Source organism: Melanostigma gelatinosum (assembly GCF_949748355.1).
Source record: "Melanostigma gelatinosum genome assembly, chromosome: 13".
In the NCBI taxonomy this organism is placed as follows: domain Eukaryota; kingdom Metazoa; phylum Chordata; class Actinopteri; order Perciformes; family Zoarcidae; genus Melanostigma; species Melanostigma gelatinosum.
In genome coordinates this window covers 21,137,189-21,151,820 of record NC_136646.1, presented here as the reverse complement: position 1 = coordinate 21,151,820, position 14,632 = coordinate 21,137,189, and the positions used below count along the sequence as shown (strand labels likewise).

The following is a 14,632-nucleotide window of genomic DNA, read 5'->3' as shown; positions in this document are numbered from 1 at the left end:
ATTTTCAAAGTTCTTACCGGAAGTCTACAACGTCTGCTTTGATGCTGTCTTGATTAATTTAGTGTAACGAAGTTCCTCATTGTGGCCACTAGAGGGCAGTATATATTAATAACGATAGTTTGGCCAAAGTTTCTTTAGAATTATAGGGTTATATGCCCTCTAGTGGACACAGTGGGTAAGTACAATACTAAATTAATAAAGTTAGCGTCGATGCAGCTATAAAACAAGGTGAATACTTCCGGTCTATACTTTCAAAGAATGTGACCAAGATAAAACGAAGAAATAAAACAATATCACGAAATTATCATTTTCATCGTTCTCTAGCTAGTAGTAACAACATTGCCACCCTTTAGTGGAAATGGCATAGATATTTATGGTGACATTTTTTATTTTTGTATCAGTCACTCACAGTTAGTCCATGTCTGTAGGCCACATGGTGTTGTCAAAACAATGGAACAGTCAGGCATTGATGTCTCCGAAAATGTTAGCTGGGGAGTCAACATGAAAAACTGTACGGCTGACGGGACATCTCCAGGACAGTAAAGACTGACCTGTACCCACTTGATACTGAGGATAGTTCTCCAGCACCTCAGTACAGTCCAGCTCAATACGAGAATACACTGCACTCCAAGAATCACATTGAGGAACTGCACTACACTACATATTGATAAACACCATATATGTCAGATACTGATAGTGCTACTAAAATGACGATATGCTGTAATAATAGCTGTGTCAATAAATTTATGTATCTATTTTTGGAGCACCATACACATTTATTTACTAATTTTCAATCTATTGTGCACATTATTTTTTTATTTCATGTTATGTACCGACATTTTGGGCTTTGTATAAAAATAAAAAAAATTGAAAAGGCTGATTTGTTGTTTTGATTTTGCTCTACTATTATTTTTATTGCATCTACTTTGTCCCTATAGGTTTATAACAAACGATCGACGCACTTGCCCTGACCCCTTCCCCTCCTCCCCGCCGGGCGGTCCCAATACTAAAAGCGAACGCCCTACGTTTCTGGACCGCTCGGAGACAGCCAATCAGATTCGCTCGTTGTACCAGTCGCTCAGCTCTGGATAAACAACAGAACGTCTCAATCGTCTCATTTTGTTTCCTGTTAGCATTAGCATCCGCAGCATAGCCACTGATCACACTGAACGTGTAACATGTAGACGAAAGCGTTTACATATTGTCGATTATATATATATATGTTTTTGTTTACCGTAGTGTCCGTTTAAAGAAAGAGGTAATCGGAGCAGTCACGCGCTGTTCGTTGCCGAGCTGCTAGCTAGCTAACATCAACACAGAACGATGGGGTCCATCCTGAGTCGCAGAATCGCTGGTGTTGAGGATATCGATATCCAGGCAAACTCGGCCTATCGATTTCCTCCGAAATCGGGTAAGTAGTCATTTGGTTGAATCCAGATTATTCCCACTATCACGTATCTTCTGAAGCGAAAATAAACACGGAGGCACTGAGCACACTAACGTTAGCTAGCTAGGCTCTAACGTTAATGATTGAGTATTGTCTGTTGATTGTCATCCGCTAGTATTCACAGTTAGATCGTGAGCGTGTAGAAAGGTGACTGTCTGGATCACGCGTTATTCATCTTCTGTTGTCTCCAGGGTCGTGCTACTGGACTGTCAGAGTATTGCAAGTTGGTTTATTGTTATTACGACATCGTGATAATAACACACGAAGCTTTTCTATCCCTCACACCCAAACTTAATGTACAGACTTCGTCAAAGTGTTTCATCCACACTGAATTGACGCTACAAGCGCTGAGGAACAAGTGACGCTGACAGCCAGACACATGACACCCATCTGTCAACAAATGATGTTCAGCTTCCCGACCTTTAGGCTCTGTCTCTTGTTAGTGTGCTATTTCGAAGGTGTCTAAGATATGTATGTCTTAGTCTCACGTGTTTATTACAATGTACTTAAGATATTGTCAAACAGTAAAAACACAGAAGAGATTCTACTTTGTTTAAACCCATAAAAATACCACACATTGTACTGCATCTCAGTACACACACATTATTTTTTAATCTTCTTATTTTATTTATGGATGGTTAGAAGGATTACACCTCAAACAAATATTGTTGAGATATAGAATTATGAATGATCACATTCATGCTACAATAGGTAGAGATAATTTATGGCATGGTGTTGTGTGACTTTATATTAGTTTTTCTCATATGAGTTATATGCCTACGTTAGACACAAAAACATAGCAAAGAAGAGAACCTGAAAACACAAGTTATCATTACCAGTCTGACATTGTTTGGGCGTTCACGTCTACTGTCCTCGTGCCTCTGAAATGCATTATTAACCATGAGCGCCAACGTGTTGCTCCAAAGAGTCATATTACACTCCAGCCAACAATCCGTACAGCTAAACCGTTTTGCTTTTTACAGGCAGATCATTTGAAGTAACTGTATGTTCATTGAGATGTTGATTACACTGACACAGACAGAGAGGTCCCTTTTTACAAATAAATGTCAGAACATGATCAGTGTCACTATATGATGTTGCTTGCAGCATCTTTATTATTCATGTTAGTTTCCTCTTGTCTTCAGGGAATTATTTTGCGAGCCACTTCTTTATGGGAGGAGAGAAGTTTGACACGCCGCATCCAGAGGGATACCTCTTTGGAGAAAACATGGACCTGAATTTTCTTGGAAATAGGCCAGTGCAGGTAAAAACAGATGTTTCTTCAATCCAGTTGTGTTAGTCATCTGAGAACAGCTTTAAAACTACTATGATGTAGTTCTACATTTTATGTCAGACCATGTTGATGATTACAAATCAAATATCATCATCCATGTTGCTCGTATTATGTCGATAGTTTCCATATGTGACGCCTGCACCCCATGAGCCCGTGAAAACCCTGAGGAGTCTGGTCAACATTAGAAAGGACTCTCTGCGTTTGATCAGGTAAAGATAACAGACGCAGTGTAGAGGTAAACAACAGTTTAAAGGAAAAGAACTTCCATTGTTACCGAAAGTGTGAAACTGTGTGATTCTAGGTATAAAGATGACTCCGACACCCCGGTGGAGGAAGGTGCCAAACCAAAGGTTCGGTACGGTGTGGAGTTCACCTTCGATGCCGATGCTCGGGTGGCCATCACCCTCTACTGCCAAGCATTCGAGGAGTTCTCCAACGGGATGGCAGTGTAAGACCTTCATCTTTTCATGGGACAGAGTCAGATGAAGCTTTCACTATTGGGAGTACAAACATGGGCCACATCTCTCGGCCTTTGAGAGGATCCATTGTTCAGACTGGAACAAAGCAGCATTGTACTAGTGGAAAACCTTGTGCCAGAGACTTTTAAACTCTGTTTTATGGATAGTGAGACTCAAGCCTGAGAACACACAGACTAGAATAGATACAGTTATTAGCAACCTCCAGTCACCATGGATACTGCTAAGGAGACTTAGAAGAAGATGAGAGTAACGTTTTGCTCTGAAGTTATCGTTGCGATGAGAGGAGACAGAAAGATGAGGCCTTTCTTACGGGACTGCATCAGATATCGTTACTGTCGTGCTGTGCTCTTCAGTGTTCTTTATTTTCATCTTGTCGGGACACGAATGTACCGAGTACTGAAAGACGATTGTCTGAATGAAACTGCCCAGTTAGAAAAACAGAGTCCAGGATGTCTTCGTCCTGCTGCACGTTGACGACCTCTCTCTGAAACGTACTGTGTGCAGATACAGCCCAAAGAGTCCGTCGCTGGTCTCTGAAACTGTGCACTACAAGCGAGGGGTGAGCCAACAGTTCTCCATGGCGTCGTTCAAAATAGATTTCACCGAGTGGAAAGAGGAAGATGTAAGTATGTATATATATATACGGTATATATGTCTTTAATAACTTTTTACACTGTTTTATGAACAATAAAGTTTGTAATTATAAGTCTTCAAGGAAAAACATTTACAATTACATTTTTACAAACAAATTTAGTTTCATGACCGAAATATAATTACAGAAAGAGCATTTGTCTTAACTATTAATCAGACATTTAAAGATAAATAATATATCGGGTAATATCTGTGAATGAGTTTAAATAACAGGTCTTTGTTACTCAACACGTTTGTAGAGGAGAGTTACTGCAGTTCTCCACGTTCTAGCACCAAGAGCTCCGTCTGCCAATTTATATTTTAATACTTAAACATTCAGTGACGAGAAGAATCTGCAGCAGTTTGTTACCAGATCACGCATCACAAAATCGATTTGCCTCCACGTGTGTCGCTTTATGTCCCCGTGCCTCACTGAATAATTCAATCTGTCTCTTCTCTGTTAAAGCTGAACTTTGACCTCGACCGCGGCGTGTTTCCTTTGGTAATCCAAGCTGTGGTGGATGAAGGGGACGGTGGGTCACGAGAGCTGCATGACAGTCAGGGAGGAGATCACTCCGACGATGCTTCTTGAATACATCGGACATAAACATTCGTATTAACCAACATACTGTGTTCTTTTAAAGATTGCCTCGGACATGCTCACGTGCTTCTGGCAGCCTTTGAAAGAGTACGTTGACATCTAATTCAAATGAATCCTTTTCAATTTGAATGAAACAAGTTTTTAGCTGAAACATGTTTGTTTTTTCATCTCCAGCACGTTGATGGCAGTTTCTCCGTCAAGCCTCTGAAGCAGAAGCAGATTGTAGGTTTATGAAGGTCCTTATTTGAGTGATTACAGAGTGGACCCCGTAGCTCAGTCCTTTTGCCCACTGGCTGGCTACGACACATCCTTGTGGAGTTTACAATGTATTAAACCAATAAGCACCTTAAGGCCTTTATAACACAGTTATACAATATTACATCGTTTTCCACTTTGGGTGTGTCTCTCTTTTTTCACCATACATGTCTTTGTGTCTCTTCTCAGGTGGACCGTGTGAGCTACCTCTTACAGGAGATCTATGGGATTGAGAACAAAAACAACCAAGAAACCAAGGTTTCATGAATCACAAGGCTGTGAAAGTTATGCCATGTTTTATTTGTGTTGCTTTTTAATTCATTTTGTTGTCTTTTTCCAGCCCTCCGATGACGAAAACAGTGACAACAGCAATGAGTGTGTTGTCTGTCTGTCTGACCTGCGAGATACACTCATCCTGCCCTGCAGACATCTGTGTCTCTGCAACTCCTGCGCAGACACTCTGCGTTACCAGGCCAACAACTGTCCCATCTGCAGGCTGCGTAAGAAGTTCTGCTCTTTAAGGTGCTCAATTGATGCTATTTTAGGAGTAGTCACGAGAGCATTTCCATGATTATTGTGTTTGACTTGTCTTACCAGCCTTCAGAGCCTTGCTGCAGATCAGAGCTGTGAGGAAGAAGCCTGGTGCTCTTTCCCCGGTGTCCTTCAGCCCCGTTCTGGCTCAGACTATGGACCATGACGAGCACTCGGTAAGTCTCGTGTACATTTGTGTATAATCGGATAACATTGGCTGAGACGATACAAAATCTAGATCTTTATTGTTTGTCATTTTGCCTCTGCAACTTTGTAAATGATCTCATCCAGCAACTATTTCAGGAACTACTAACCACAGACTGCCGTCTGATCCTCGTCTATGTCCCTCTGCAGGGCACAGACTCTGTTCCTCCCGGCTTTGAACCGATCTCCCTGTTGGAGGCTCTGAATGGTCAGCAGTCAGTGTCTCCTGCCATCCCGTCTGCCCCTCTCTATGATGACATTAACTTCTCAGGGGGTCCGGGCGGCGAAAGCAGGCAGCTGAGCTCCCCGGAACATTTGAGTGATGGAAGTCTGCAGAAAGGCAAAGTCAGCAAGTCACCTGACAGGTATAGTTTACCCGTACAAGAAATCTGGTTTGGACAGGAAATGACATGCTATGAATATGTTTATCTGTAACATTAATAGCAAACATCACTTTACATTAGACTCCCATTTACACAGTGACCCTTTAATACAGCAATACAAGTATATCTAAATACTACCACATCTCGAGGACATTATCTTTAGTTTAAGGTGTAAATAGAGTGAAATCTGTCCATTTGATTAAATTACCTGTTCTACGTACGTATATTTGTATGTATTCATTATTTGTTTGTCTTGTCCTCCTCTCCAGCACCCTCAGATCTCCGTCCTCGCCCATCCAGGAGGAAGATGAAGAGAAGCTGTCTGAGGTGTCTGATGCTCAGCCACACACGCTGCTGTCCAGCAGCCCCGCCCCCACTGACGTAAGCCGCCACTGCCTCAACTGACATTTAAACTCTGCTACGAACAAAAGCTTTAACCAGTCATGTTCCCTTCTTCTTTTAGGCCACAGCCACAGAGGATGTGGCAGAATCTCTGTCTCCAGATGATGGTGAGTTTGTGAACAGTCAGTGAACAGTGATTTTATGTGGCACTGGGAATGATTTGTTGGCTTTGAGGGTTAGTCATGTATCCTCTCTTGGGTGATCCAGAGGACAGGATGCATTCTGGAGGAGACGTCCTACAGGACTGCAGCAGTGAACACAGCAGCTTGACCAAAACAGAGAGCGACCCAGCGGGCGACTTGTCTCTGCCAGGTGAGAAATTCTCTGCCAGGAAAAGAGAAGAAATATACGACAGTCAAGAATAATCTTTACGCCCCTGAAAACAGCGCAATATGCACCGAGTATGTCATCTATGTACGGTATCTATCAAGCCATTTACAGTATAGACCTGTACTTCCAGACAGCTTAGAGCAAAATGGATCAAGCATTGACTGCAGTTCCTAAGATTGATCGCATTATCAACTACAAATCACCCGGTTCTTGCTTATTTTTGACAACTTTCTAGTTCTCTTAACGTTTCTTTTCCTAAAGCCAAGACTCTAGGCTGTGATTCTCTGTGCTTTGCATCTAACCTGTGTGCTATTGTGCCTCTCTGTTTCCTAACACTCCTCATCTGTTTCCTGCCGTCTTGTCCCTTCGTACCGCCTCACTTTGGGCAGCTCTAGGTCCTGATTCCTGCTCTATTGGTATGGAGGAGTAACTGTGGTATGTAGGCTTTCCTGTCTGCTCTGCTTCTCTGTATGAGCTCTACTGCTCTCACTGAATCCCTTTTCCCCATAAATAGATCTATTGACCTCTATCCCAGCTAGAAACACTGAAGATCCAGCAGGTATTATCATATGGAAATCTTGCGAGAGGCCCGTCTTATCAAGAATGAGCACTCTTTCTATATTTGCGTCTCTATTGATGTGAAGTCTGACTGGAAAGTTCACTCTGAGCCATATTGCTTATTCATTGCTTCTCCCTCTTCAGGATCATCAGAGTCAACAGAGAGCCTGAAAAGTCGGAGCACAAACTGCTCCAGCCAGCCTCTTCTGTGTCCCACAAGCAGCCTTCATATGGAAGATGAGCACCTCGACCCCTGACTCTGATCTATCCTCTTCCCTCGCATCCATCAGAACAGATGTATGCGTTGCAAAGATCATCCAGTTCCTCTATTCCTTATGACCCACGACCCAGTCTTCTGCTTCACCGATCAGAGCCAACGACAGCCCCGAAAGGAAGTCCACCAGGACGAAATGTCTCTGACCTGCGAAGATGTTCTTGATACCTTACTCTATGACTGATGTTAAAAAAACCCTTTCATTAACTGTCAGATGGTGTTCAGTTGTGTGTCTTGACCAGAGTTGTGGTCTTGTGTGGATTCCAGAGATATTTCACTACCTGTCGTGGTTTTAAGCACACTTACTTTAAATTAACTGTATTGATTCCTTGACTCTAAATTCAGAAGAGTTTATAAATACAGTTTGTGTCTAGATATTGTATTCATCAGTGAAATACATTAATGACTTGAGAACTTATTTTTACAGTAAGGCTGATTTGGGTTATGAGCAGAAATTTGAAAACATATTTTGTGTGTATCCGTGTGTTCATGTGAAGTGATTTTGCACTCCGACAAAGTCGTTTATAATCCATTCCTTACAACAAGAGTTCACGATGAGTTTACGTTGTCTACCGTCTTAAACATCTACATGTCATGTTTATTCTTTCAATGATGTGATATCTATGTATCATAACTGTACTAGAATCCTGTGTAGGCGCCTCCAAAATTCGATTCTTGCATATTACATTAAAAACAACTAGATTCAGTTCACATGCACATTATATATGACTTGGATAATCAATAAGAGCTACAGATTCACATCCTAACAGCTGAACTCAGAGATAGAAAACGGCTGCAACAAGCATCGATGCTCCAGCTACATGTAAGCTGACTCACTATTGCACAGTAAGCGTGCTCGTCGTAGATGTCGCACATCTCTGTACAGTCTTTTCGTGGCAATGCCGGTGTCTGCTTATGTGATGTAGCTGCGAAAAAAAAAGGGGGTCTGGTGTTTGTGTGGCTGCATACATTTACATAACATGGTCCTTTACGTGTAGCGCCATGCGTATAGATCTATGTGCCTTGAAGTGATATGGCTGCCTGCTTGTTGCATTGGACATTAGTGTTTATGCTACAATATCAAACGGTTTTCATCCAGTAGACGGGATTTTGATGCTGATGTACAGAAGCCTTTTCTTTCTATCGCAAACTTCATGCTACTGGATAAATGTATCTTGTTATAGTTGTTGCAACATGAAACTGAACTGTTCATTTACTATGTTATTGTCATTTATTAATTATGCATTTAATCTTAGTACTTAAATTGAAGCAGATGTTTGATTGGAAGGACCACATCCAATGCAATAAGTGCAAACATGGCATTTTAATAATTGGGCTAACATTTGCATGTGAATTTGTAGTGGATTAAACCTCTCACTGCTTTTGAGTAGCACAGTTGTTTTGTCGTCGTCCCCCCCCCCCCCCTCCCCCTCCCCCTCTTCTGTGCCATTTCAACTTGATACTGTGCCTTCCTGTTCCTGTTCTGTCCACTATTGACCTGGTATCCAGGATAAGTCCACAGCAGGTGGTTTGTGGCTCTCTGTAAAATCAATCCTGTTTTCCTTGTGTGTATAGCAGCATGTGTATGACAATAAAGAACACATATTCAGCACAATTATCAGTGGTTTTGTGATTCATCCCAATACTTATTTAGTGCTGACAGTATTTATGACGTTTTTATGACTTACTTTACGCTTTCTTTTTATGCCTCCGTGTAAGTGACAGCCGTAGCTGCATTATGTTTTTGGGTTGTCTGTACGTGAGGACCACTTATCACAATATAAAATATTATACTGACATGCTTTGTGACTTTTTGACATATTATACTATGACTTTTTTCGACATGCTATACTAAGTATTTTTATACATTTTTTGACATGCTATAAAATTACTTTTTCATGACTTTTTTCAACATATTATACTATGACTTAGATATTTTACGACATGCTATGACATTTTAATCACTTTCTGACATACCATACTATGACTTTTTCTGAAATTTTTAACATGCTTCAAGATGACTTATTTTGACATGCTATATACTATGACATTTTATGAATCTTTACGACATGCTATAGAATTACTTTTTCATGACTTTTTTGACATACTATTCTGACTGTTTTTGACAGACTTTACTACAACTTTTCGAAGGCACACATCAATAAGTTCAATTAATAGTAATTAATATTACTATTTATGTCAAACTATACTCAGATTTTTTCTTGACATACTTTACTTTGACTTTTTTCACAACTTACTATACTGTGACTTTTTCATAACATTTTAATACAATGACTCTTTAGCATACTATACCATAACTTTTCTACGACATACCATTCAGTGACTTCATGATATACTATACTTTGACTGTTAATGGCAAATTTAATGGCAAACTATTTTATGAGATGCTACATTATGACTTTTTCTCGAGATCTTTATGGCCTACGATAGCGTGACATTCTTTCTGACCTTTTATGACGTAGTATACTATATCACGATAGGATATAACATATTTTAAGTCTTTTTTTATGGCGTTCTATACTTTGACATTATATATATGGTTACAGGAAATAACACTTTGGGGGTCTCCAGACACACCGAGGAAACAAATTTATGTTTGAGTGAAAAATGATGTATTTTGCATAATACGTCCACTTTAATGACAGCTAGACGTGTTACATTTCATTGGGATTCAACAGGACTTTTGATTACGATTTTTGGCCAGTTTAGAGACAAAGATTGTAAATGAGTGTGTGCTTATGAATTCATCCACTTGGCTTTGAGTCCATTCTAATTAATTTGACAATGCTGGTTTAACTGTTTTGTCCCTCAGCTTTCTAGTTCCAGTTTTCTACGGCATCTTAAATGTTCCATTGAAATAAAACCATACTTTCACAAACAGCATGTTATGTCCTTGTTACACTTTTTTGACAGACCCAACAGAAATCACATGTTCATCAGAAACTCACAGGTGTCCAAGGCTTTTCAGGTGGAAGATTAATTGAGAGCCGGGTGTCATGTTTTTTTTTACAGCAGTCCATGGTCCATGTGTTATTTGCTCAACTGCAGTTTGACAAGAACCCACAGGACAGTTTTGCTTCGTGCTTTGCCAGTAGAGGGCGCTGCTTATCCTGAGGACTCATCTGTGACAGGTTTCCACCTTACACAGCTCAAAACACAGGTCAGCTGGGATAGCTTTGATTTTGAATTTCGTTTTAGATATAAAATGATGAATCTGTGTAGTATTAATGTGTGTGAACAAATATCTTCCCTGAACATGCACATAATATACACTTAATAACAGCATTCATTTTAGACTCTATTGCAGTCGTCATCAGAATGCAAGGGAGGGTGATTATTGAGTTCACCAAAAATCTGTCTGTGCTATTTATTAAAAGAAAGTTGAAAAATCTTACATGCTTGGACATAGGATTTTGCATACCCCAGTCTTCCCTTGTACAGTGTGCTCCTTGACAATACTTTTAAATTACCTTGTGAAAATCCATCCATTTAACAGACATTTATCAACATTTAGCTCATGTTACAACTACATCTCCTCATTACGTTTTACAAAGTATTCATTTGACTGGTCATGGCTAAAGTGAATAATATTATTTAGATAACAGTAAATTAATCCCAGAGCATCTTGTGCGCTATGACCCTATGACTTTACATTAGGGCCCCGGGTTCAAACTCAGGACAAAGTAAATCATTTCACCAAAAACCATGGCATTGCAGTTTGGATATAGTAACAGATTCAAATTTGAAGAAAAATAACTAAAATATGTATCGAACTTTTCCCAAAAGTATCGTATGCCATAAAAAAAATGAAAATAATGCAATGAAAAAAACATAGTATGCCATAAAAGTATCATAAAAAGTCATAGTATACTATGTCCTACTGCTACTGCTACTCATTTCAATGTTTTGCTGAGGACCGTATCAGGCCATTTCACTTTTATATTGTGAGAAAATTAAAGTTATTGTTCAATTTAAGTTATTTTTCACTCAATTACTGTAGATAGTGTTATTCATAGATCAATGCTATTTATTAATTTAAAAAAACGTCTTTCCCATTGTATAGCATTAGGTCTCATCTTGAAACTACTACATATGGTTTATTTTGAGCTAATGCTGAAGCATGCTTACAATAACCTGCTGTTTTGTGACTGTTCCTTTAAGGATGAGTTCTAGGTGTTTCAGATTTCAAGCATAACATTCTTCTGCAGTATTGGTTAACTGTTGCTCTCTGCTCAGCTGGACCAACAGGTGTACACCAGTGAAACATTTTAAGAGTTTTAAGTTACACTGTGGCCTCAGGCTTGCTTGTAAAAACATGATACAGTGAAAAATATGTGTGTGCAATATGTGTATACGTAAATGAGATTATGGTATCTGACACTTTATGCAGTGGGTGAGGCTATACTCTATACATATACCATTTTCAGTGCGAGAGCCAAAGTCCTGTCTCCTTTCCTGAACTCGTTTCAATTTATTAGCTTGTCTGAAAAACTGAAACATGTTTCTGGGATTCTGAAAACTCAACCGCGTGTCATTCACTTGGATATAACTGGCTGTTTTAAGAGGCCATGAGGAATGAGTTCAGACTGCCCCTCCCCTCACAGGCCACACAGATTGACAGAGTTGCAGTTTAGAAAAGGTGATTTAATCTCTGGACAACCGTGTACATGCTTGCCTCTAACATCTGATGATCTCATGGGCAGAGATGTTTTCACATTTGTGATTGGCAGCTATCCAGATGACGTGGGAGGTTTCCCATTCAGCACTGTAGTGAAGGCCAAAGGAAGCAGCGGGTTGAAACAATAATCCTTAAAACAATTCTATTTTGGTTTCATCTCTTAAGGTTACGTTAAACAATATTAGGGCTCAGCCTCAAACCAGGTTATTGTGGCATGAAGCCTGTTTTCTAGACCACTTCAATCAACTGTTTACTTTCATTGTTTGCATTTGTTTGAGAAAGAGAAGCTTTTCTGAAATTGAAATCAACCAAGAATGCTGTTTTAAACTATTAGACACTTGCATAAAAGACAATAAATAAAATATTTAGCTGAGATTTAATGATATAGAGCTTCAGGATTGTCTTTCCATAAAACCATTACTTTATACTGAATTTAAAGGACTTGTCGTGTGCTGACAATCAAACAAGTCTGTCTAAACAGGTTTACCTCGCCAGTCAAAGCAAGCGCTCTCTCATGTAATTAGCTCGTGCTAAACCTCTTTGAGGCATGAAATCCACACAAATCTCCACCCTCACTCCGTATGGTTAAATGAGCCCACATGCCCCTTGATCTCTGAAAAAACATGCGTATCACCATCACCACATCCAGTCTCACATCATCTCACTCAGCCCCACCCTGAAAAACACACACAGTTATAACAGTGTTATAACTAATCTGCCTTTGCTGTTCAATATAATCTGGCATAAAATGTCATTGTAACACAAGATCCTGATCACACAGTCAATATCTGAAAATTCTACAGACATCTTAATTAATGTGTGGGAAATGTAGCAGACAAATGATTGACGTCAACATCTTTAGCTGAGGTTAAGTTACAAAAGAAATACCCCATGAACATAATGTCTGTGATTTAAAAGCAGGGGATTTAGAGCCACGTGCATAGAGATCGATCCTACTTTGAGGAGCCCACTTTACAGTGTGAGATCAGAGAGAAGGAGGAGGAGAGAGCTGGAGAGACACGAAGGTCAGCTTGCCTGAAGTGAGTACATTACAGTCAGGGCTGTAGGACAAACAGTTTGTTTGAAAGGTTTTGTTTACTGTGACCAGACCATTTATGGCATCAGTATAAAACTTATATTGCAAAAGGCTGAAAGAGAAAAAAACAGACAACAATAATCAATAACCCCCTGTCTTGAATTATTGAGGCATCATGACACAACAGGTCAGTGGCTCACCGTTCCTCAAGTTCTTCTTTCTGAAGACTCCTGTCAGAGTGGTCAACCCTCTGCGACAGAGACGACACACACTCCCCGCTAGCGAGTTCAGGAACCTCACGCCACAGGACGCCATCAGTGCGTTTGAGATTGAGAGAGAAGGTAAGTCAGGTTTCTGCACACCATATAACTCATTTGTTATAACACTATGTATCATCCGGTAAGAACTAAGACTGACTTTCTGTATGTATTTGATAAAGGGAATATACTGTATTTTCCATTCTGTCATTGGGGAAGGTATAATTGTATCATCTTTTTGAGGTGTTCAATATCACCTTAGTGCCAGTTTTAACTGAAAAGAAAACCCATTTCATTCATCCCCCAGCATTTGTCTCTGTGTCTGGAGAGTGTCCACTTACCCTGGATGAAGTGCTTAACTTCCTGGGTCAGTGCTCTGAGCTTTTCTCTGGGTTGGTTTGAAGGACAGCTGGTAGCTTTTATCATCTGCTCTGGCTGGGACAAGGAGAGGCTCTCACAGGTATAACAACACTTTGAAAGATTTGTAAAGAATACAATGTGACAGGCCTGGCTTTTCTATGCAAATGACTGACTTTGACAAACTTGCTCTGGTGCATGTGAATTTTGTCTCATTGGAGCTTTGACTTAATTATTGCCTCTATGTCCTCTTTTTTTCCAGGAGGCGATGACTCAGCATGTCCCAGACACCCCCACTGTGCACATACATGTGCTGTCAGTGCACCGTCACTGTCGCCAGCAAGGCAAGGGTTCCATCCTCTTGTGGCGCTACTTGCAGTACCTGCGCTGTGTGCCAGGCCTCCTACGAGCTCTGCTGATTTGCGAGGACTTTCTGGTGCCCTTCTACCTTCAATGAGAAAGGACCATCAGCCATCTCCGTATCCCACATGCAATTCCAAGAGTACATGTTCGGTGGGCAGGCGTATGCACGGCGGAACAGCAGTTGCTAGTCCACGAACTCACCTCTAACATGGACTGAGGGCAGATACGATTAATATAACGGCCAACAGATGGACAGATAGAGGCACAGAGCCAGTATGCACCAGAGGACTGGGTTCAGTGTTGGCAGAAAGGTCTTACTGGAGCTCCTAATGTCAGCATCTCACAGTATCCTAAAGACTGTGTGAGGACAGAGGGGACCAGAGTGGATTCATGCAAAAATAGGAACCAGTGTCGTTATAGTTAATTTGATTTATCAGATATGAAATGATGTTCCCTCTGTCACCATTTGCATCGTGGCTTTGTGAGCTTAATGTTGCGTCTTCATTTATTTATTGTCAATTAGTTTATTTTT

At 40.4% G+C, this 14,632-nt stretch overlaps 2 protein-coding genes across 5 annotated transcripts; both read left to right on the top strand.

Moving 5' to 3' along the window:
• Window positions 1-1,100: 1,100 nt before the first annotated feature.
• mgrn1b (mahogunin, ring finger 1b) lies at window positions 1,101-8,995 on the top strand. Of its 4 annotated transcripts, XR_013772476.1 has the most exons (18): window positions 1,101-1,411; window positions 2,593-2,711; window positions 2,862-2,950; window positions 3,043-3,189; window positions 3,725-3,842; window positions 4,317-4,383; window positions 4,495-4,538; window positions 4,626-4,673; window positions 4,896-4,964; window positions 5,047-5,206; window positions 5,304-5,413; window positions 5,592-5,806; window positions 6,094-6,205; window positions 6,288-6,333; window positions 6,434-6,538; window positions 6,946-6,991; window positions 7,071-7,115; window positions 7,259-8,995. XR_013772476.1 is itself a non-coding variant. In XM_079281007.1 (16 exons), exons 1-16 carry the CDS (start codon window positions 1,324-1,326, stop codon window positions 7,369-7,371), a joined length of 1,650 nt encoding a protein of 549 aa, XP_079137133.1. In that variant the 5' UTR covers window positions 1,101-1,323; the 3' UTR covers window positions 7,372-8,995. The 4 variants fall into 4 exon arrangements, 2 of the variants coding, with proteins under 2 accessions (XP_079137133.1, XP_079137134.1); XR_013772477.1 differs by having other exon boundaries at window positions 6,946-7,115; XM_079281007.1 differs by lacking the exons at window positions 6,946-6,991; window positions 7,071-7,115.
• A 4,303-nt stretch (window positions 8,996-13,298) lies between these two features.
• On the top strand, window positions 13,299-14,288 carry aanat2 (arylalkylamine N-acetyltransferase 2; the record flags this gene model as incomplete). Its single annotated transcript, XM_079282609.1, is given in 5 exon segments — window positions 13,299-13,464; window positions 13,688-13,764; window positions 13,766-13,840; window positions 14,000-14,184; window positions 14,186-14,288. Coding segments are annotated over 5 exon segments (606 nt in total).
• Between the last annotated feature and the right edge of the window lie 344 nt (window positions 14,289-14,632).